This window comes from Cricetulus griseus (assembly GCF_003668045.3).
Source record: "Cricetulus griseus strain 17A/GY chromosome 1 unlocalized genomic scaffold, alternate assembly CriGri-PICRH-1.0 chr1_0, whole genome shotgun sequence".
Taxonomy (NCBI): domain Eukaryota; kingdom Metazoa; phylum Chordata; class Mammalia; order Rodentia; family Cricetidae; genus Cricetulus; species Cricetulus griseus.
Window position 1 is genome coordinate 208,404,942 of NW_023276806.1, and position 25,607 is coordinate 208,430,548.

Consider the following 25,607-nt stretch of genomic DNA (forward strand, 5'->3'; position numbering starts at 1 on the left):
TATCATTAAAGAATCTTGGTCAAACTGTGGTCTGGTGTCAGTTCTTGTTCTACAAGGCAGTTCCAATAAGTCATTACTGGTTATTACCTTTACATATGTGGCTTTTAGGTTTCAAGCCATTGTAATGGGAAAACTGTAGTAGTAACTTAGAAATTGTTTTTTGTTAAAGAAAGGTAATAACCAGTTTTCCAACTGACATTTAGCTTTAATCTAACAGAGACACATGACATTCTCATCTGCTAAAATGTCATATGAAGATTATGTATCAGATATTTTCAAACTCAATCATTATTTGCGCAGAGAAATTATACATCTGCAGTATTTAACATTACTTTTTATTAAACTTAAGTCAAATTAGTTTAAAGACCCAAACCACCAGTTTTATGACATTTCTATCACAAGTGACATGTTAGCCCACACTCATGACCTTTTTCATTTTTAGATAAAATAGTTCTTAAGAAATCAAGTTAAAGTTATCCAAACACTAGAAATTTACTTATCACCCCCTTAAATTTACATGAGTTAAAAGTATCTCCCATTGCCTGTATAATCCTAATCAGCTAGTCATTGAAGCAGAGACAAGTCATTGGAATCAGTTGTATAGCATAGCTCTATCCTAACAAGTTGCTTTAGCTATTTTGCGCTATTTTGCTAAGTGGTTATGAGGAGGAAGAATTTAATGCTAAAAGATAACTAACTTCTATAACATTTTTAAAAATGTATGAATAGCATTTTGAGTGTCACAATTGTTTTATCAATTTAGATTCACAGTTATTTTATAGCCATATGTAGTTTTTCAAGTAATTAAAAAAAAAAACTAAATTAGACCCAGTTTATAAAATCTCTATAAAAAGCAAGTAGACTTGAGTGATGAGCAAATAGGTCAAGACCATGCTGGGGAAACCCACAGAAACAGCTGACCTGTGCAAGTGCAAGTTCACAGACGCTAGTCTGACAGCTGGGGAACCAGCATAAGACCCAACCAGGGCCCCTGAACATGTGTGTCAGTTGGAAAGCCTGGACAGTCTATGGGATATCTGGCAGTGGAAACAGTATTTATCTCCAGTGCATGAATGGGTTTGGGGAGCCCATTCCCCATGGAGGGATACTCTCTCAGCCTAGATACAAGGGGAGGGCCTAGGTCCTGTCCCAAATGATGTGTAAGACTTTGATGATCCCTCATGGGAGGCCTCACCCTCCTTGAGGAGTGGATGGGATGGGATGAAACGCTAGTGGGGGGCATGGGAGGTAGGGAGGGAGAGGGAACTGAGATTAGTATCTAAAATAAGCTTGTTTCTAATTTAAATAAAATTTATTAAAAAAAAAAAACAAGTAGACTTCAGGAATTCAATCTAACTTTAGACCTGAACGAGATCGAGCCAGACAAAAGTACTATGCATGACTGCTAATGCTTGGCCATTTTTGTGTTTGAGAAATAATTATTCACAAGGCTATAATTTTCAAATTATAATCAAATCATAATCATAATCTATATAATCAAATCATAATCTATATAATTTTCAAGGGGACATGATTATTCTGCTTTAGAAGGATAAAACAGAATGGAATCAATGAATTTTGGAAGATCTACTAATTATGTACTACTCAACAAAATGATCAACAAAGTCTGAAAAACAAAACTTCTAAAGGCTTAAGACTTATAGGCATTGTGGCATCCTAATAGAAACCAGTTTGTAACTTTGTTGCAAAATGAGGCCAAACTTGAATAAAGCAAGTCTGTTTCATGAGATAAACTCTAAATATAAACCATGGAGGAGAGGGGAGAGAGAGAGTGAAGGGGAAAGGGGAGGGAAAGGGAAAGGGAGTATAGAAGAGAGGGGAGAGGAGTGGAGGGGAGGGAAAGGGAGGGAAAGGGAAGGACAGAGAGGGGAGGGAAAAGTAGAACAGGTTAGGGAAAGAAAGCTTACTGGAAAGTGTATATATGTGTGTCTATGTGTCTGTGTGTTTTCTTTTCAGTTGCCTTTTTTTCTAATGTTTACTGATGAACATATAACTTTTGGAACAGGAAATAATTATTTAAGTTACATAAGAAGTTCTGTATGTCATTAGAAATTCATTGACTAAATGCCTAACAGTGATTAACTATAAACAAACTTTCTGGTGAAATATGCTTTACCTCCAAGACTACATAATATACATATCAATATTAATTTTTCATGATTCTTTCTTTAAATGTTCATCTTGGCTAATACTTCCAATTGAATACAAAGCAATTCCTCCTGACTTCTACTACAAATCTAATACTAAGAAAATTGCAATAAGTTTCTTTTTTAAAAAACATGAGAGAGAGAGAGACAGAGTGTGTGCCCTAGGTTACAACTCTATCTCTGTCATTTCCTAGCCTTGCACCCTTAGATTAAGCTCTTAGAACCAAACAGCTACCAATACTACTAGACATAACTGCCATGACTTCTACACATGGCTTTCATGTGAGCCAGATTCAATGTTGTCTAAGAAGAGTTATAGCCATATACTTGCTTCTTTATATATTTTGCTTGGCTTGGTTTAATTTTCATTTTAAGAGTTTATTATTGAGACTACAATAATAGCAGCTAATGTTAGCAGAAATTACAATAGCCTCACAATTTTTTTTAGAAATTATATAAAGTATTTCATTTACTTATTACAATCTCACATCTATATCCATCTTGTAGATCTAAAACTGGATTTAAGAGGCTTAAGAAACTTGTCACTATGGAGTTAGAATTTAAGATATGTCTGTTATATCAAAGCTTACTTTTTTGTCCAATTTTCCACATTATAACTAATTTGAAAAGGTAGCACATACATGGATATAACACCAAAAGCAGAAGCAACAATAGCACAAGTGGACAGAATGAACATAAAATCTTTTTGCTTTAAATATACCATAAAGTAGCAGATATTGTACATAATTAGGAAAAACTTTATACAAATCAAATATCTAATAAAAAATTATATATCAGACATATAAAACTTCTGATTTAATAATATACAAATAACCAAAATTTAAAATGGTCAAAAGAGCTAAATAAAAATTTATACCAAGCAGAAATTCTAAAAATGGCCAGTAAGCACATGAAATATCTTTATGAAGAAGAAAAATATAATTCAAAAACACAGATAGATTCCATTTTAGATCCAGTAAAAGGGTTTTAATCATGACAGCTATAAAGGTATGGGGAATTGTAATCCCTGTGTTCTGTTTGTGGGACCATAATACAGTGTGTGCATTTTTTAAAATAGTCTGTAAGACGTTTAAAACATTGAGCATAAAGTTACTGTATAACTTAGTTCAATTTGCTATTTATTTACTTAGGTTTTTTGAGACAGGGTTTCTCTGTATAGCTTTGGAGCCTGTCCTGGCACTGGCTCTGTAGCCCTGGCTGGCCTTGAATTCAGAGATCAGCCTGCCTCTGCCTCCCGAGTGCTGGGATCAAAGGTGTGCAACACCACTGCCTGCCTGGCTCAATTTGCTTTCTTATACAACTAGCATCACTTGCCCAGGGGCAGCATTGCCAACAGTGGGCTTGCTCCTCCAACATCAATCATTAATCCAAACAATGCCTCCACAAACTTGCTTTTGGGCCAATCTGATGAGGACATTCTCTCAGTGGAGGTCCTCTCTTCCCACATGACTCTCTCTCGCTTCAAGGAGACAAGGCACGGACCAGCACAGAAGGTATGAGGGAGCTGAGGAATAACTACTAATGGTTGTGTCGTTTCTTTCTCATATGAATAAAAATTGAATTGCTACCATTTATTTTAATGAAAGTTAAACTAAACTGTGAATATGCTAAAAAAATCATTGCTTTGTACATTGTATGTGGGTAAAGTGTTTGGTAAGAAAGCAGCATGGAGAAATCAGACATCAGTGTTGGTATCAGAAGGGTTTTCTAAATGTGATATGCTTCTACAACTGATGAAAATTTTCAATAGTGTTTTCAAACTCTAATCCTGTGCAAATATGCAAATGTTTTGGTGGCTACTGAAAATGATTATCAGAGTGTGTGGGCAGCTCATGAGAACATCTAGAGACTAGTAAAATGCGATATGAATGGAATACATCATTTTGGAACTACTATGAATTATGAGGGGGGATGGTATGACATGACGTTAAGAAATGCAGGGCATTGGCAGTGAGGGAACACTTGCAAAAGCCACATCTAATTTATTCACCTGACTTGCATTTCTAAACTTCAGAGGTAACAAGCAAGGCTACAAGGAAGAAAAAGAAAAGATCCCAGCCACTTTAGTAGATAACAGAAGACACAAAGAGCATAATTTACAGTCGAGTGCTCATGTACCCTGGAAAAGCAGTCTCACAGTTCCTTTGTATGAAGTCACAAAGAAAAGCCACAAATGTCACTGTAATGCACTAAAGGCAAGAAAGACAGGACTGAATGTCCCCAAAGCTGCTTGCATCCTTCATGGGAGTTCGCCTTTAGGACACTAATCAGCAAAGCCAAGTCAAACCATTGATTTCTAATTTCTGAGTGATATTTCCATTGGCAATAAGTATACATTTGAAAGCAAAAAAATAAAAAATAAAAAATAAAAAATAAAAAGAGGAAGAGAGGAAGCAGACTGCCCTTGCAGTTTTACAGTAGAAATGCTATAGGCATTAATGAAAGCTTACATATGGAAACCTCTGTGCTATCAGGATTTCCACAGGTAGTCTTAACAGTCACATTCTGAAATGAAAGAAAAGCCCTTTCAAGCATCCTCAGGGGGAAGGTGAATGGGGAAGAAGAGTACAAGTTCCCCTGTCTTCTGACTAGGCAACTAAAAAACTAAGCTGCACCATGAGCATCATACAGAGACATCTCCTATACAGTATATATATGTTACATGGCTGGTCTTCTATAAAAAAATTATTCTATTTATTTTGGTGTTTTCTCCCTTTCTCTAGAATTCCTTATTGTGGCTCTTTGTTCATTTTGCCTTTTCAGACACCATCACTAAGACCCAAAGTAAATACTTTTCATTTATAGAGAAATAAACATGTTCTTTACTGAGCCATGCTTGTCACTCTGACAGAGGTTAAACACTTGGGATTGAAGTTACTTGATACTCCATGATATGTCCCCAAATGTGTAAAGAGCCTCCATCTTTTAGAGGCAGATTCCTGAGGAGAGGCTCTAGACAGATTCCTGGTAGAACCAGGCATCACCTGGTATGAACCATGACACGTACAACACAAAGTACACTTTCTTGTGAACTTCAATATCTAAATGATTTAATGACCCCTCATTATGTGTACAAAAAAGTCCTTTTTGTCCTATTATGTCCTTTATAATATATGTTTGCCATTCATTACCTCGAAATGACTTCTTCCAAATCAAATTTTTTAAAAAAAAAATACATTCCAGAGCCAGCAGATGGCTTAGGAGGAAGAGGTACGTGCTGCCAAGTTTGATGACCTAGGTTCAATAACCTGGAACTATATAGTAGAAGGAGGGGTGACTCTTACAAGTTGTCCTCTGCCTGTCATATACTATGGCACACATACATACATCCCAGTTTGTTTGAGATTATTTTGTCATTTAATGATTTTGCTTGGTAGATAAAGTGATACAGCATAGGCCAGAAGCAACTATAAAATGTTTAAGATGAAAACATTAACAGGAAGAAAACAGCCAAAACCCCAGCATGGATGCAGAAGGGTCTCATGAAGTCTCGCCTCTATCTGAGAGTCACTGGTAATCCATGGCTGCTAGGGAAGCGAGAGTCAGAATTCAGGGATGGCCTTCCCTGAGAGGCTACCCGTGTTCTAGGAAGTGGTCTCCCATGCAGATATTGACACCAAGACATGAATGGACTCCGTGGGTATTAAATTTAAAAGAAATAGGAACATGTGAAGTTGGGGTGGGAATGAAAACTGGTAGGAATAATACAGAATACATGGGAAGGGAAAGGAATTTAACCAAAATATACTACATGCATATATGACTATTAAACTCTTGAAAAAGAACCAATGTTACCCCAAGAAAACAAAGTCAGTGGAATTTAAACTTTAATTTACAATAAACACAGTCTCCATAGTTCTCCATGCAATCACCTAGTCAGACGGGTTACTTCTTGGCTTCTCACTGTCTTAATTTCCCCTCCCCTTAGTTTGTTTATGTTCTCTGCTCTATGCCACTGTTTTGTTTTCCCTTTCTCTCCATTTTATTTAAATTAGAAATAAGATTATTTTACATGGCAATCCCAGTTCCCTCTACCTCCTATCCTCCTCTGCCCCCCCCCCAACTAACACCCTACCTATCCCATCCCCTTTCTGCTCCCCAGGGAGGGTGAGGCCTTCCATAGGGGGTCTTCAGAGTCTGTCTTATTCTTTGGGATAGGGCCTAGACCCACCCCTGTATGTTTAGGCTCAGGGAGTTTCCATCTATTCGGAATGGGCTCCCAAAGTCCATTCCTATACTAGGGATAAGTACTGATCTATTAAAAAGACCCCACAGATTTCTGAGGTCTCCTCACTGACACCCATGATCATGGGGTCTGGATCAGTCTCATCCTGGTGACTTTCAGCCTCTTTAAAAAAAGAAAAGAAAAAAATTAAAAAACTGCAAACTCCAAAAACTTGAGGTAAAAGTTTACCAACTTTGTGCCTTTATTTTTTTCTATATTTTTTTAGTAATGTTGAGGATGTAGGTAGGCACATTTTATGACTCGGAATTTAAGGTTCATATCCTGTTCCTGAGTTTGGGAGGCAAAGTGTTTCTACTCACATTGTCCAACAACCTTGGTATCACCAAGAACAAACAATGAGGCTCCCTGGAGCTGCAGGGGAGGAAAATTAGAGACTCACACTCACCCTCCCCCACTGAGCATTCCTAAGGAAAGAAATGCAGGCAGGGAATGAAGTCAACAATCGGTTGGTCCATCCAGGATTTGCCATGAAATAAAACTACTCCAAGGCCTTACTTTTAAGTCTTCACTTAATATTTTTATCTTTGTTCAAACATATCAATGCATAATAATACAAGCCGGCTAAGATCTATTAAAAATTAAATTGTTAATTTTTCAAGAACACAGAATAAATGCTGATTGATTCATTAATTGTTCCTAACAAGCAATTAAAGAGTTCAAATTAGCCACCTTGACAATCAGGTAGTTAAAAGGACAGTTCCTAACACAAACTATGGTAGGTTAGTGGAAATTATTTTCCTAAGTATTTAGTTTGTTTGGCTTTTTTTTTAACCTTGAAATGTCATGATCTCTTGCTTCCATTTAAGCTTTAAGAAAATGAACTTTAAAGGAAACACTGAACCAGATTCCCTGGCTTTTGAACTCTGCAGGAGTGCAACTGGATGAAAACATTGACAATAAAGTGGCTTTTAATTTTTAAAAAGATTCTCCTATCACCATCACCATGCAAGTTAATCTTGGGTTCAGCTGGGTCACACTGAAGAAAAAGAGCTTCCCCAAAACAAAGCCTGATTCCATTTCTAAGAAGTTTCATATACATATATCATTTCTTAAATAATATTCACAGAGAACCTCTCTCTAGTTTATGGTTAATTTTCCTCCTGTGTACACTATTCAACCCTATACTTCATCTGAGCCTCTATATAAACTGCCTCCTTCATTCTTCATCAATCCTCCCTGTCCCCAAGCACAGAAAACTGTATGCCACCAAGGGAAACATCTTACAGAGCTGTTTAAACTGCTGCATTCCCTCAACTGACCAGTGAACATGGCACGTGATTCCCATTCAGTTTTTTTAAATTGTTGAATTAATGTTAACATATTATAGTTTGCTAAGCTAACCTATTTTGCTTGTAAGATTAATTCTTAAGGACAATATGGTGTATAATTTATCTTCCTATTTCTATTGTCCTATTCACTACATCAAACAAATTAGAAACTTGGTGAATTGTTCTGTTAATAATTAATTCCACAAACGTAGTGTGTTTGTAGCACCCTGAGCACGTTGATTGCAGGTAGGTGCTGCTTGCACATTACTCCTAATCAAAGCAGTCAAAGAAAAAAAAGAAACACTCAAAACATTCAAGTCTACAAAAATGCTATGCAAACATGAGGCATTTGTACTGGTTCAGAGATAATTATTTAATAACATGTCCTCTTTGCTTATCACTTAATAGCCCACAATATTAAACTTTCAACCAACATTATTTAATTCTGTTTAACAAAACTTTATGAAACGTTTTTCATTATCAAAACTTTCTTCCCAATATTTGGTCTTCATTTAATTTTTAGTTCATATATATTGAAATTGCATAAATGACTCCCCTTGATAGTTCCCATATCCTTCTTTATGGTGTCCTCTGCACTATCTCATTTTTTATGGATATATAAGTGTTTCCCTTCACATATCTGCATCCAAACCTCTGAGCCTCAAAATGTTTGGAGGAAAGACATTTAGTAGGCTCTAGCCAACATGATAGTTTCTTTTACAAAGGAATGGATTTTGGACACTGGTCTGAGAAATATAGAAAAATCTGCAAAGAAGGCTGAGATCAGGGCATTGGTTCTACAAATGTTAAAATGCTAAATATGGCCACCAGCCTGCAGACAAAACCTGGGGGAAAACAGGGAACAGACTCTACTTTGCAGCCCTCAGAAGAAACTGAGTCAGCCAAGACCTTGATCTCAGATGTCCAGCTTTCAGAATTGTAACAATAACCTTTAGGGCTTAATCCATTCAGTTTATAGTAGTTTGTGATAGCAGCCTCTGCAAACACACAGGCCCCAAGCAGAAAGGAAATACAATGGTAGCACAAAGGGAGTAGCCTGAGTACTTGAGATAAGCTTAAAATTTTAAATGTGGCTTGGAAGAATAACCCAGTAGCCCAGAGCATTTGGCTAGCATGCTGCATGCAGCCCTGAGTTCAATCCCAGCAACACACACACACACACACACACACACACACACACACACACACACACACACACACACACAAATTAAGGATGAAAGTCAATGGCAAACAAGGGGGATATAGACTTGGCAAGGGCATTTGTGGGAGTAGGGTCATAATTCAGTGAAGTATTGCCTCTATAGGAGAGGAGTGTTAAATGTAGGAAGAGCTACTTTCTTACACACTGGACAGAAATTAAAGTGTTAAGTGAAACAACATTGCTATAGCTAGTAAGAGTGCTACCATTTATTTATTAAAGACCCATTCTGGGGGTTGGGGATTTAGTTCATCTGTAGAGCACTTGCCTACCAAGAACAAAGCCCTGGGTTCTGTCTTCAGCTCTGGAAAAGATACCCATTCTGTATCTTGCATTACTTCTTATCACTTAATACACAGAAAGACTTCACCTGGGTGATGGCTATATTAACCGATAAGGTGACCGGAGGTTAGACTGACATTAAATCAGAGCACTTAGGTTCAAGCATATTGGCCTCCCTAATGTAAACAGGTTTCCCATAATCCATTGAAGACATGAGCTTCACAAAAAGACCAGCCTTAGCTGAGCGGTGGTGGCATATACCTTTAGTCCTAGCACTCAGGAGACAGAAGACTGCAGATCTCTGTGAGTTCAAGGCCAGCCTGGTCCACAGAGTGAGTTCTAGGACAGCCAGCGCTATTACACAGAGAAATCCTGCACTGAAACATAAAAGAAAAAGAAAAAGAAAAAGATCACCCTCCCAAATGAGACCGAATTCTAGAAGGCTGATTTTGAACTCAAACCTAAACATTGGCTCTCCCAAGTACGCACTTGGAAAATCAAGCCTGCATTTTCAACTTGCCATTTTTCTTAGTCCTGGGAGCTAATTCTTTATAATTAATCCACTATATTAAATATATTTACTATTGGTTCCATTTCTCAGGAGAACTCTAGTATACAGAGTAAGCACCCAAAGAGCACTGTATATTATTATATTCTTGGGTCAGGTTGTAATGAAAAATGTCTCATTGTACCAACAAGAATAATTGAGTATCAAAAAGATTAAGTACATTACCTAAGATCACACTGTTAATAAGTCACAGAATGACAGTTCCAGCTCAGTCTGATTCCAAAGTACACGTTTTTCCCGCTACATATTGCTACCTAAGAACTTACAGAGAGGCTAGACATGAAGCAGAACCTGAGACTGTTCTCTAAGAGCACAACAGATGAAGCATGGAACTCAAAAATTACCTGGCACAATCAATATATAAAAAAAATCTATTTCAGTGGCTTTGAAACTTTTAAGTCCCAACATTTGTCATGCCACAGAGCTATCTCACCAAATTTTGACTTGAAATGTCATCTTTTAAAGTGACTAAAAAACTTCACATTCTCAAATGTGTCTTTTGCTAATTTTAGTCCCTTAAAGAGGAAAACTTCACCAGACATCTCTTTCCACATACTGAAACTTTTGATTATGACTGTTATCTCTGCATTGTGTGAGTGAGCATGTCCCTATAGCACGAGTAAGCCAAACTCAGTTAACAGCCCTGTATGTCTGCTGCATACCTGCTGACAAAAGGAAGGTCTCATGAAAGCATGACAGAGAACTACAGGGTACCAAGGAAGTGATAAGTAACAAGCCACAGGGAATATTATCACCATTTTCCAATAAAGCAGTTTTACACACTTGAGGATAACACTGATTTTAAGATTCATCATCAGTCCAACATGTACACTGCCAAGAAAAACACCAAACAGTACATGACACAGTTTTTAGAAATTAATATTATATAGTCATGTATACAATTACTTACCACTTTTGGTACCGTAATTAAACTTATAGTTGAAGCTATTTTCACATTCAAGTAAAAAATATTCTGAATCACTCTTGGTCTTTCAGATCTCTGACTAGGTATATAGTAAAAGTCTGCCTTCAGAACACTATAATTTCAAGGTATGCTAGAGTGCTAAACTTGGGGAACTTATACAGCAATTACCTTGCCTGGTATTCCAGATAAGCATCCAAGTAAATAGTAACTGTTTCTTTCAAAACTGGATTACAGAGTAAATACCAAGCAACCAATAAAAATTAAAAGTCAACTTTTCAGGGTGAAACTAATGCAAAACAAACAAACAAACAAACAAACAAACAAACAAAAAAACCAAACCCCTGAAGTCACAGGAATAGAGGACTATATATGTGTGTGTGGTGCTTTGTTTCTATGTTATATTTTATTCCAGGATCTGCTGACAATTGTTTTTTAAACAAATCAATTGTAAGGGACAATCAATTTCAGAACTGTAACTCTGTACAAAATATAGAAAACAGAATCAAGAAAATAATACTTAAAATATTAATTATTTTCACCTTCATTTGGGAATTTATATCTTTGTGTTTATGGAAAAGTGATTCTTTCATTGCCATATATACGTGTATATAATAGAAATCATTGAAAGTCTTAATTTGAAAACTAGATTGGCTGATAAATGCACCTTTAAAAAGAACTGTAGATACTATTATATGAAGAAAATCCAAGATTTGTTTATATGAAGTGACAAGTATCATATTGAAAAACCATCTATCAGGTGTCTCTACCCCTTCCTGCAACCTTAAGAAATATTTAAGAAATAAAACCAATAGAAAAGCAAGTAATATGAATAAGTAGTAATAGTGGAACAGATACCAGAAAATGCCATGGTGTGGTGAGAATAGAATACTCAAATGACTGAACCTGAACATGGCTTAAAAGTGAAGTAGGGTTAGGATGTGAAAACTCAACAAAAGGCCTAGCTTGGTATTCTTGAAAAAAAAAATGAAAGAATAGGAAGGTGGGTTTGGGAAATAAAGGGCACTAGCTACTACATGGCTAATAGTATCAAAACAAACAGCATAGTTGGAATGGCATTTTTGTAACTGAGCTGTTTCTATATCACAGTGTTTAGCTACTGCCATGGTTTTTGGCTTACTATATCTTGTGGGTTTTTTTTTTTTTTCAGCTAAACAGACTAAAATATAATGATAGTGCTTTTTTGTTTTTTTGTTTTTGTTTTTTTTTTGAGAAAGTTCCATTCTGCCTCCTGTGGATGTCATAAAGACCTGCACCAAGAAGCAAAGTGAATTAGCAGTACCTGGCTCCTCTTCTAGAGAACCTCATTTCAAATCCCAGCATCCTCATAATGTCTCACAACCATCTGTAACTTCAGTCCCATGTCTCACATCCATCTGTAACTCCAGTCCCAGGTGATCCAATACCCTCTTATGCTGGCTTCCACTGGTACAGTATTCATATGGTAGACAAACACACAAGCTGCTAAATCTCCCATACACATAAAAATAATTATGTGCCAAGCAATAGTGGTGCACACCTTTAACCCCAGTACTAGGCAGGTGGATCACTGTGAGTTCGAAACCAGCCTGGTCTACAAGAGCTAGTTCCAGGGCAGCCTCCAAAGCCACAGAGAAAGCCTGTCTCAACCCCCCCCCCACACACACACACAAAATATGTTTTGTTAAAGTAGCAAGCATGCTTCCGTGGCTTTTCCAAGAAGGCAGCTAACTAATACCTTGTTTAGTGTTATATATAACCAAGTGCATTAAAAAATAACTAAGACAAAAATTAAAAATCTATAAATAAGCCAAATGAAATAATTTAACTCATCAATTCCATTTCAGATGTGACATATTAATTAAAATTATATGTCTGGGCTTACAGCAATCTAAGGATACATTCTAAATTTACAGTAGCTAGCTTGGTGACTGTTAAAGTTTAGCCCTCTAAGACCACATTTCTTATATGTAGAATTATCTAAAATTGGTCAAAAATTCATTGAGATAATGTTTGTAGTATCTTGAATGTACATAATAAGGATTGGGAGACAGGCAAAACTACAGAATTTGGGAACTACCCAAGAGACAAATTCAATTTGTAGCAAGTTGACCTACTTTTGTATCTCTGTTGTTCATATACTGAAGAATAGTTAGTAGAGTTTTGTTAGACCAATAAAGACTCATTGCATTATCCAAGGAGTAGCATTATCCAACTCATTATTTGCCAAAACGAATCACCTGAATATTTGTCAAAGTAGATCAGAGAAGTTGTTCTTTCCCATAAATCCGATTATCATGTATGTGTGGGATCTAGAGATCTGAATATTTAATACATTTTTCATGTTACGTGAGTTGTACTCCACAGAGAAACTATACAGATAACTAGTTTATATCAGAGTAGAGCAAAGTTATAGAACTAGCTATTAAGTTTCAAAGCAAGGTGTTCTAATTTGAGGAATATAAGCATCACCACAGGAGTGTCCTTGTCCTGTTGTAAGACAGCTTCCATCTAAACACATAGTGACCCTAAGCAAATCTCCATCAAATGTGACACACATGAAAGTGCTTCACTTTACTAATAAGTCCTAGGCCCACTGGCCTCCTGTCTGATGTCACTCTGCAGAAGCAGTGGCTGAAGTAGTGATGTCAGAATAGTGAAATCAAAAGACTCTTTCTGCTCCCTTTTGCAGCAGCAAAACATCGAGGTCTCCCAATTACATACTTCAGGGAATTCATAGCCCAAGTTAAGTACTAAGCACATTATAAATTTCTAAATAACCTTATGTGAACAATGTATGTGAAACTTACAATTCTTTAATTTTTCAAAATGTCAAATAACTTTTGTTGTCAAGGAATTACATTGATAGCTTTGGAATGTTTTACTATACATAATCAGGGATGTTGTAAATCAAAGATTAATATCTGTTCTAATAAAACTAAGTAATATAATCATAAAATCTAAAAATGAATGTGATGGGTGTTTTTACTATAAAGAAAAAAGTTGTAGGATTAAAAACTAAAGAGAACAAACAGAATCCCTATGTAGGTTCTAAGACTGTTAACTACTAGATACCTGGCAAGTATGGAGGGCCCAAACTTAATACCAAACATATATGCAAACACATGCATGCATGAGTAAATAATGAATAATTAGAAGCCACATTTGTAGTTCAAGATAAGCTTAATTTATATTTCAAAATGAGCTTAATAAGCTCATCTTATAGTAATTATCTGGTTAATCAAATTTTATTGCAAAATTCTTTGGTTCTGCTTTGGGGATACTACCTCTGAGCCTTAATTTCAACAATTCTATAAACTGTTAATATAGTGAATAAAATTTTAGATATTATTGTAGTTATGCATTTTATCTACTGAATTAAATTGTGAGATAGCTAATGTCTTACTCTATCACTGACTCTGATCCATGATATTTTTAATAATTAATCCACAGGGAATTTGTCAGTTTTGTGCACCCTTTTTCATAGTGCATAGATACAAATGCGTATATGGAGGAGTATGCACATATGCATGTGTCCTGATTATTTTATGTACAGAAAACTGTGACTATTAGGCATAGGTGAAATGGAAGAGAAAGGCAAATGTGAGTTTTTAGATCATAAATCTGTCTTTGAACTGAATGGTAGAAGTTTCTTTGATAATAAGTATTTGTTCAGGGCTGCGGATGCAGCTGAGTGGTAGAGCACATGTGTCTGGGTTCAGTCTCCAGCGCTACCAAATAAAATAAAATAAAATATTAGTTCTGCCCAATTATTACTTGTTGAAAAGCATTGCTAAGTCAAAGAATTTATTCCAATAACAACCTCATGCCAGTTGCCTTTTCATTTGATGGACATGCAGGGCTTGTGTACATTTCCATCCTCACAGCAGGCTTCCTTCTCCGATTGAATCATTTCACTTCAAAGGGAGCATCACCCACTACCTGTATCTTCCCAGCCTACCATTCTAGAGCCTCTTCATTCTTCTCTCTCTCTCTCTCACCTTACACCTCTAATTAAGAAACCTATTTTACTTCCTAGACACCTTTCAAATCCATGTCCTTTTCCATTTTTTCTGTCACTCTTTTCAAATTCATCATTTCTTTTTAAAAACTGCAACAAGCTTGAAATGATCACATCCTTACCTGGGTAAAACCTGTCACTTTTCACTAGCAATGTGATGAAGCACTAAGGACTTTACCAACTCCTCAGTGATCTAGCCCCTTACTAGTTTCCGAACCTACCTCCTACATCTCTGTCACATGTTTTAAGAACAAACTCAAGACCTTCTCTAAACCCCTGAAGGTAGCTTGCTCATTCTTTCCACCATTCCTACCCACAGTCTGTTCTGTGTTTTATCTTTCTCTGAACTCATCCTCACATACTTTGATGGGATTATACTTGCAGAATGACTTCTTTGGTGTGTGACTGCAAGAACACTTCTCTAGCAAACCAGCATGGACAGGTATGAGCTCTTAAGACCCTCAGTTAAGATATTTATTTGTTCAGAAGGCAACACCTCTACCACCATAATGTCTAGCACAGAATATAGTAGTGGTGAATAAATGAGTGAAAGCGCCCTTCAAAAATTGCTCTGATGGGACCATTCTAGGTTTAGGGAGAAACCTGGTACCAGGGAGGCTCCTGGGAATCCACAAGGATGACCCCAGCTAAGACCCCTAGCGATAGTGAAGAGGGTGCCTGAACTGGCCTTCTCCTGTAATCAGATTGTTGACTGACCTAGCTTCATCATACAGCCTTCATACAGTACCTGATGGAAGCAGATGCAAAGTTCCACAGCCAAGCACTGGACTGAGCTCCAGGAGTCCAGTTGAAGAGAGGATGGAGGGATTGTATGAGCAAGAGATGTGGGTCAAGATCATGATGGGGAAAACCACAAAAGACAGCTGACCAGAGCTTGTGGGAGCTCAGAGACTCTGAATGGACAGCTAGGGAGCCAACAGAGACAGACATAAGCTCTCTCCGTCTGGGAGACAATTGTGTACCTTGGTCTTTTGTGGGGCCCCTAGCAAGGGACCAGGACCTGCTCTTGATGTATGAGCTGGCTCTCTGCAACATATTCCCTATGGTGGGATGCCTTATTCAGCCTTGATGCAGGAGGGAGGAGCTTGATCTTGCCTCAGCTTGATGTGTGTTATGCTTTCTTGATTCCTATGGGAGGCCTTAACACATCTAAATTGAAATGGAGGAGGAGCGGAAGCGGGGTTAGGGAGGTGGGGGGAGAGAGGGAGAGGAGAAGGAGGGGAAACTGTGGTTGGTATATAAAATACATTTTTAAAAATGATGAAAAATTGTTCTGAATCATGACCTACAAGGAAATATTACTTAGACATAGTTCTTTGTGGCAGATTATCTGACAATAACATGAGCATGTTTTCCTGACTGAGAATCCTAACAATGCTAAAGACTGCAAACCACCCAAACCATTTCCTCATCCTAGATCCAAGAATCATCAAGCAGGCTATCTTTTAAAGGGTCAGCCATAGCATCACAAGGAAATTTTGAAAGAACACTTGCTGAATTTAAAATGTGTCAACAGTTGTTTCCTCAGATACATTTTATCAGAATGATTGTCACCATGTCAGGAATGCTGAACATCATCAATATACAACATATATGGATCTCTATAGTTGACCACAATGGAGCCAATTCCAATAAGAGATGCCTATTAGAACCATGTAATCCAGAAGTCCAGAAATGCTCTGAATACAACAATACAAAAATTAGTTTACAATTTCAAATAACCATTAATTTCAACAGACAGCTATTAATAGGCTGTACAGAGAATCTGACAAGTAAATTTGACAAACCTCACCTCATCACATAGATGCAGTTGTAAAAGCCGTATCTTTAAAAACTCTGCAGGAATGTAAGCCACCTAATAGTTAAATAAACTTTTACAGGATTCTTGCAGGAATGTAAGCCACCTAATAGTTAAATAAACTTTTACATGATTCTTGCTAAAAAAACCAAGTTCCCTGACAATCAAGTCTATGAAAGCCACTTTTTAATACTGATTTTATTCAGAAAAACAAAACAAACAAAAAAACCCAAGCTACATGCTGCACCCATTCCTTTCTTAGTGCTGAAGGGAAGCCGCTAGAATAATGTTTTCCTTTGTGATGATGCACAACGGATTTATGAAATCACTGTCAGTGTCTCCAAACAGTTAGACCCTTTTCACATTTACTCCTCTTAAACTGAGGGCTTTGCAGGGACTTTGCTCTGAGGAAATGCTCTACACAAGATGTATCAGGAACAGAGTATCAAAATGGCCAAATTGCTGCTGACTCATGGGTGTTTTCAAAGTTTCAACAAATGATGTCTAAACTGTAAGCTAAATGGTTAACACCCTTCCCTTATGGTTTACCAATCCTATACTTATCTATAGTGCTTCCACACTGAAATTATAGGTTGCAGTAAAAGGACATTACAGTAATAATATACTTTATGGTGGTATTCACTCGTGAACCTCTTAAACAAGTTTCAACATTTATGAATTGAGTATTAACACAGTAAGCCCAACTTCCATAGAGAAAACCAAAAGCCTCAATTTCCCCTGTGTATCATTATTAAGTGTGCATCAAGGGGTATTTCATTGTTACTTACATCAAACAACATGTTGATGAAGTTATTTTTAAAATAATAGCTTCCTCTGCTCTGAGTAGCAGGGGCTTGAATATTAAAAGTGTATTGTGTGGTATGGGCTGTAAAACCATTGATAAAATTTTAATAATTGTGACATCAACTAAAATAAGTTTAACGATATCAAGATATTTATTATATATGTACAATGACAACTTTCATTATATCATGCACAAGAGGTACTCTTAGAACTATGAAACTGACATGAAACTAACATATTATCCCAAGTTGAAAACTCTGAGCTGTGTAGTATCAAAACATGATCAGCAAAAGGCAAATAAACAGAAGAGAGTTCTGAGGGTCTGGTACAGAGCCAACATTGGGCAGTGTTTGTGCAGTGTCCAGAGAGTCCCCATCCTAGATGCAGCTTCATCTAATTCCTACTGGGAAAAAAAAAGCCAAAGGATAGCATGGAAACCTGGAACTATAGCCCCTGGATAGCATCCATCAACTAACTAAAGGACACGTAGAATTCAACTATACTAGGTTTCTTAAATACCAGGACTGTACCTTCAGTCCATCAAAACTGGCCTTTGGATTTGCATACCCTAAGTCTTGCCCAACAGACAAACATAAGATAATGTCTGTGGATCAGAAACAGAATGGACATGCTACTACCCAATTTTTTGTAACTGTTCATAGCTCAGTCAGTAATTTCCCTCACAAGCATGAAGACCTGAGTAAAAACCCAAGCACCCATGTAAATAGGTAGGTGATGTAGCACAGGCTGATAATCCCAGTGCTGGGAAAGCAGAGGCAGGAAGACTCCTGGGTTTGCTGGCAAGCATGTCAAACATAATTGGAAAAATTCAGGTCAATGAGACCTGTTTCAAAGGACATGATGGGCTTTCAGAGGATGATACCTTATATTACCCTCTGGTCTACACATACACACACACACACACACACACACACACACACACACACACACACACACACAAACACACACTCTACCAGGCACACATCAGGCATGATCTTTTTACTACAGTTGTATGAAAATGTAAGGTTTAAATATTTCTCAAAATCAAAGATTTTTATAAATTAATCACACTAATATATGAATCATAAATTCTATGCAAATATATCACCACTTGTTTTAAAACAACTTTTTTCATAAATTTATAACATCTTCTAGTTAATGTACTATTTTCCGTGAAAGTCACAAAATACTTGAAATTTTCATGGTAAAATTGTCTTCTGTGTTAGAATACTTCCAATGACTTCCAAACTTTTCCTTCCTGTAAACACTTGCAAAAATATATTTTTATTAAGCTTGTTTTGGTTTTAGTGATATAACCTAGATAATTAAACTGATACTTAATATAATTCATAACCCAGACCCTAATATTGGAAACATGGCCTTCAGGTTTTTTTAGTCTTTTATACCCTAAAACTGATGGGATAGTACTCAGAAACTCAAACTCTAAGGCATCTATGGAGATCTGAGCATATGGATTTCCCCTAAATATCTAGTAAGTCCATATTAGATGAGACTATCCCTTACATTAATTTCTCAAATATATAATACACATACACATCACATAAAAAAAGGTTGATAGTCAAAAATTATAACCAACAGAAATAAACTCATTGTCTTACATAAAATGTAGAAAATAACCATAGCAGCTAGCATTTCCTCAGTAAGCCCAGGACATAACTACTCAGCAGATTAACCCACTATGTCATATGCACATTGACAGCCTCTAAGTTTTAAAAGTCAGGTCACACAGAAATGTGAAAGGACTTGCCCATTAAGCAATCCTGAAACCAGGCAATAGGAACCCAGAGCCCACTGTCCTCGACACTAGGCAGAAATGCCTAGTCCAATGGGAAAAAAAGGGTTTTCATCTTTGAAAAGGATAGTTCAGAAAGAAGTTTCTAATCACTGACTGGTACTGTAGCTGAATGTCAGAGCCTATAAATAGTAAGAACTTAACTCTTAAAAACACACCTATTCTTAAAGCAACTGATTATGAAATCGTTTGAAGGACAGAAATGAGTATGTGCTTAACAAATTTCACAGCCATTATAATATTTTTCCTTTCCAAATCAACCTAAGAGCATTTGGAAGGTACACTAAAATAAATGAGCTGTATAATAAGAGGGGAGATTTTTGAAACACTGATAAATGAACAATCTAAGTTTCTTAATACTTTAGTGGGGAAAATACACAAGAGACATTCTCATGAGAACGTGAGGCACTGACATGTAGGTTCCTCAAAATGATCTCATAAAAGTGTGCAGTTTATGACAATTAACACTCTGTTGCTGTGAGTAGTAGGAAAATAGATCCCGGCTGATAAGCTGAATTTATGGATGAAGTAACAAAAGCACTGTGAATACCAAAGGTAACTCCAAAGGGTAAAGACCTTGTCTCCCATCCACTGGGAGGAGCTCTCCCACAGAGGCACTTGTCCTCTTAGTCCTGAGCTCTAGACCCACCGGCGGCGGCAAAGGCAAGAAGACTGAAAGCTGAGCTTTGCCTCCTGCCCACACCACAGGGCACATTTACAATCTATGCAACACTCTGGTCCTTTAGTTTGCTAAAGTTTAGATTCCCTGAGGAGCTGTGAGTCAAGTGAGCTCCCATGAGAGAGCTGTTCTTTTCGTTCATCCACACTAGAGGAACAGAATAGCCGCGCCATAGAGCATGTCAAATACAAAGTGCTTAATTAGTCTTGCCTAGGTCTCCCAACTTAAAATCTAATTTTAAAATCCTTTTCTATTGAGGTTTTGGCTCATGCTGTGCAATGCAGGATAAGAGAACAATGTCCCAAGTGTCAGTTGGATATAGCTTCAGTAGCTAGAACCCCAGCTTCATATCCCATGGTTACTGCTTTCCTAAATTCTTTGCTTTTGATATTTCTGCTGCTTAAAGATAAATATTTTAACTGACTTGCTCACATTCTTAAAAAGTAATGTAACTATGGTTACATTACTTTTTGGTGAGCATGTCAGACTTAATATTACAATAGCAAAAAGTACTATATACTTCCTCAAAAAAATTCAGTCAGCAAATGTTTTCTGAACACCTACTACATACAGGTATGACACCTGCAGACAAGCTTCCTGGGGAAAAACAATGAACCAACCTTAAGGATTTTTAATTAAGAAAATCTTACAAATTTTTCAGGAAAAAAAATTAAGAAAACTGTTGCCCTGCAAATATTTAGGTGTTGCAAGTCTGATTCTCAGTTGCAAGTACATTTTGTTCTCCATCTAATCAGCTTCAATTTATTCTATAAAATCCACATTTCCTTTAAAACAATGAATGACAACACACCTTTAAAAACAAAACGAAAACAACAAAAAAATCTCTTCCTGTTTTCCCAAAGACTGCCCATATGCATTCCCTTCTTTGGCATGGGCACACCTGCAAAGATCCCCTGGCACCCTCTCACCTGAAAAAGAGTTTGGAGATAAAGCTGGCTTTCTCCAAAGGCGACTTCTGCATGATGTCTCCGTGGTGCACTGAGGTCTGTGTCTGGACACGTTCAGGTTGGACTCGACCTCTGAATATCCAGGACCCAGTCAATGTTTTTAGCGATTCCCCTTTTGTCGGACCTGCGGTGATGTCATTTGCTTCCAATTCCCCCCTAACCAACTGGGTCCCACACGCCTCCCCTTCTCTCTGCCTTCCTCCCCCGCCTCCGTAGCCCAGGTTAAAAGCCAGCACTGCCTAGCCCAGCCCCAGTCCCTGCTCTCCACGCCCCAAGCCCGCCCCGTGCGCTCCTTCCTCCTGCGCGCCTTGCATGCCGCCCGCGCCTCCTTCTCCTGGCGCTCACTCCCCGCGCCCTCCAGCGCCCCCCCCACATCCCTACCTTCTGGCAGCAGCAATATCAGTGACGGCTCAGGCACCAGGTCCGGGGAAACCAAGGCCAATCTGCGGGAGCTAATATGCTTCTTATGTGTGACCAAGGACCACTGACTGACCTCCTTGGCTTCCATGAGCCTTTCTTCTCCCTCTTCCCAGTCTTCTATTTCTCTCTCTCCTCCTTCTTCACTTTCTCCTCCATCTCTTTCTTCTCTTCCTCCTTTATCTCTTTCTTTTTCTTCTCTTTTTCCTTCTTCTCTTCCCCCTCCTCTGCTACCTTCATCTTCTCCTCTTTTTCCTCCTTTTCCTTCTCTCCCTCTTCCTCCTGTCTCTGTAGCTTTTGGCCGAGTTACAGTTAACTTTTCAAGATTCATTTTGAAGAGGAGATGAAAACGTGGCTCCTCGGAATCAAAGTACAGATGCAGAAAGGTGCAAAGTCCCACAGTAGTCCGAGGTGTCCCACCTCAGCAAGCCCTTCAAGAGCTGGACAAGACCTAGCTCTGTTGACTGAAGTCTCTAGGGTAGCCATAGAGTCACAGACATCTATGAGGTACATGAATGTCATAGGCATATGTCACAATTCCTTGATATGTCATAATTACAGCAAAAGCCCTACCAAGGAATGGGGAGCAACTGCTTCCCCTAGGAGGCATGTGTGTCAGACACATGTATCACAATGCCTCCGATGTGCCATAATTATAGACAAAGTCCTTGAGGACAAAGGGAGCTATTGCTTTACCTATTTCCCACTCAGGATGTGTTCAGTGTGTGTTGTAGTGTTTTGTGTTTCTGAAGGCTTTTATGTGTGTGTGCTACAGAAATGACAAGTGGACTGTCTAAACTAAATGACTGTCCTTTAGATTTCCTTGTCTGCTAAGCAAAATATCTGACAGGAACCCAAAGTCACTGAAGCAAAGGTATCCTATTCACCAAGAGCTCACTGAGAGAAATGCCTATGTCTTTAGCTCTCTGGGGGCTTTGAGAGTTTTCCAGGCTATGTGCCTTCCCCTTCCAAGCTTTTGGTGTGAGAATTTTGTGTCCAACATGAAAATGTGGTGGGTTTTAAAGGGCCAACACTTAAATACCTGAACCCTATTTAGCCAAAGCAAGTAAAATAGAGTTTGAATTATTTTTCCTTTTATTAAAAATAGAATTTTCTTTTTAGCCAAGCAGTGGCGGCACTGATCTCTGAGTTCGAGGTCAGCCTGGTCTCAGAGCAAGTTCCAGGACAATCATGGCTCAAGAAACCCAAAACCAAACAAACAAAAACAAAAACAAAACAAAAAAAGACAAGAAAATAGTTTTTTTTTTTTTTTTTTACCCCCAGACATTATATCCTGATTACTGTTTTCCCTCCATCTACTACTCCTACTTTCTCTCCACATGCCCTTCTCTCTGGATCCACTCCATTTCTGTCTCTTATTAGAAAACAACCATGCTTCCAAGGAATAGTAATAAAATATAATAAAACAAAAATTAATACATTGGAATTGGACAAAAACAAACAGAAAAGAACCCAAGAGAAGGAAGGCGCAAGAAACACGCCCAGGGATGCACTAGTCTAAAAGCCATAATTAATCTACATGCAGAGAACCTGGTGAGACCATGCAGGCCCTGTGCAAGCTGCCTCAGTCTCTGTGAGTTCATATGAGTTTTGCTCATGTTGATTTAGAGCACTTTGTTTTCATGGTGTCCTCCTTCCCCTCTGGCTCTTACACTCTTTCTGCCTCCTCTTCTGCAGGGTTTCCTGAGGCCTCAGGGGAGGGATCTGATGGATATCCCATTTAGGGCTGAGTGTTCCAAGGTTAGAGTCTGAGATTTTTAAAGAAACAAAATCAAAAATTAAAATGTTCTGGCCTGATTTTTGCCTCAGCATCTAAACACTGGGAGTGTTTACTTGTGAATTATCTGATTTTTGACTTGTGGACATCCAACTACAACACAAATAAAATATGTATTTCATAATACTGCTGAGACAAAAATGCACTTGAAATAATCATCGCCAAGAGGCTTTGCAAGCTTTACTTCCCATATCTACATTATCCTTTTTCCTTACTTTAAAACCATTATAAAGACATTTAATTTTTAGTATCCTGAATTTGATTACAAAAAGAATAGCAAAAAAATAAATCAAAGTTCGTACAGACAGACACTAGGGGAAAGCTTCAGTATATTCTAACTCAGTATTTTCAAGTACTGTATTTATGTTTTCCTCTCTTTTATGATAAAAATTGAAATTCAGTACTCATATTGACTTTTCCCAGCTATGCAACTGAAGTCATTCTATCCTTTCCCCACCCTCATTCCATAGTTTATAACTACTAGTGTGACCCATCAAATGTGATTTACAGAATCTGAAATTAATTTATTATCAGTTCCTCTTTGTTCTCACCAACATGTGACTCTAAATAAAGAATTAAATTTCAAAGATCATCAAAGCTGACCAAGCTATACAACTTGAGGAGATCTCAAGCTGCTTTCCCTTAAAAGGACCAGGGAAAAGGTAATGAATGAGTTCTTGCATTGTCCAGGGGTCATTTAACAGCCAAGTGCATACATGTTATTATACATATTTTGCCATTTCTAGGTGATGAAGCATCCAATTGAATGAATGTCTATATTAGTGGATTCAAACTCAGATGGGATCCCAAACATTTAGTCCCATCAGTTTGAAGCATACTTCTAAACAAATCTCCCATCATGTATGTATTCACATTCTGTCACCACCACTGTCTTTCTCCTCACAAGAAGCCACTAGAGTTACCTACCTTTGATAAATGTTCTGTAAACATTACAATCCAGTCTAAGAGTGTATGTATACACATGAGCATAGAAAACCCTAGATCTTATCTTAAAACATCACATCCCAAACTTGTTTGGGCAGAAGATTTCAACAAAATAGACATGTCCAAGTAATTGAGATATAACATCCAAAATTTGTATCTATGTACATACCTGATAAAAATGTGAAAATGCGTCAGAAAAATCCAACTACAACACCCACAACTAATCACTGAACTGAACTGGAATCCAGTTGCAGAGAAGGAGGAGTGATGAGCAAAGGGGTCCAGACCAGGCTGGTGAAACCCACAGAAACAGCTGACCTGAACAAGGCGGAGCTCATGGACCCCAGACTGATAGCTGGGAAACCAGCATAGGACTGTTCCATACCCTATGATCATGGGTGTCAGTAAGGAGACCTTGCAAATCTATGGGGCCTCTTGTAGTAGATCAGTACTTATCCCTAGCATAGGAATGGACTTTGGGAGCCCCTTCCACATAAAGAGATACTCCCTGAGCCTAGACACACAGGGGTGGGCCTAGTCCCTATCCCAAAAGATATGACAGACTCTGAAGACCCCCCTATGGAAGGCTTCACCCTACCTGGGGAGCAGAAAGGGGATGTGATAGGTAGGGTTTTAGCTGGGGGGACAGGGGAGGAGGGGAGGGAGAGGGAACTGGGATTGACATGTAAAACAATCTTGTTTCTAATTTAGATAAAAACAATGGGAAAAATATCTTTTCATAGAAGGACAAGATCCCAAAAGAGAGAAAGCAGACCTCTCATCAGCTTCACATACATAGGATGCCTACACTTACCCAAGGCAGAAAGTAGGGGCGGTCACAGCTCTTCCCTGACTTGCCACAAGGATCACTCACCATACAAATACATACTGCAGTCTTGGAAGTCTTACAAAGCTGTTTTTAGGCTATAAGGTACCCTTGTACACAGGCCAGATGATCATCTTTTCTGCTTCTAAAATTACATTTGTCCAACAAATCTGTTTACAAACACTCACACAAGTATACACACAAACATACACACACGCAACACATATATACACCCACACGCACACATTTCATATATACATAGAACTCTTCTTCTATGTACCATGTTTCATTTTAACTCATTTCTTATAAGTAATGCAGCAAGGACAACCAATCAATCATTTTATCTTGTAGTTCCTGACCTAACAGATGAAATGACATCCTAAAGGAGAAATCTGAAGATAGCTATTGTTAAGCTTTTGGAGGAAAGGATCCTGGTAGATGACTAATATAGAGTAGGGTAGTATCTGCATCAAAACCCAGAATTTACCCATAGTCATCAATTTTTCTCTGGAAACTGTATAAAAGGCACTAGAGCGTTTTAAGGGAACAAAAGCTAAGTTTTCAAAACTGGTGTCACCAATTACTTAGCTGTGTGACTTTAGGTAAGTCTACCCCTTTTAAGAACAGTTTCTTTTCCTCAAAATTATTGACCACTCCTCCCAACTAGGATATTTATTTGATGGAGTAGGAGAGAAATGTCTCTAGCTCTGTGCCATCACACACGTAGCTGAGTTATATTTTGACATGAGGCTGCTCTGTGAATTATACCAGGATGCTCAGCAGCATGTCTAGCCTCTACCCAAATGTGTTACTAGAACCAGTT

The 25,607-nt window shown here is 37.9% G+C and overlaps 1 protein-coding gene across 1 annotated transcript in view; it reads right to left on the reverse strand.

The window, feature by feature from the left end:
• Positions 1–21,306, reverse strand: part of Cftr (CF transmembrane conductance regulator) — a 140,163-nt gene extending 118,857 nt beyond the window's left edge. Inside the window, exons 1-2 of the mRNA XM_035451397.1 lie at positions 20,964–21,306; positions 20,760–20,868 (exon numbers count right to left, since the gene is read on the reverse strand). Coding sequence (XP_035307288.1) covers positions 20,760–20,868; positions 20,964–21,306 — 452 coding nt within the window. The remainder of the gene's footprint in view (positions 1–20,759; positions 20,869–20,963) is intronic.
• Between the last annotated feature and the right edge of the window lie 4,301 nt (positions 21,307–25,607).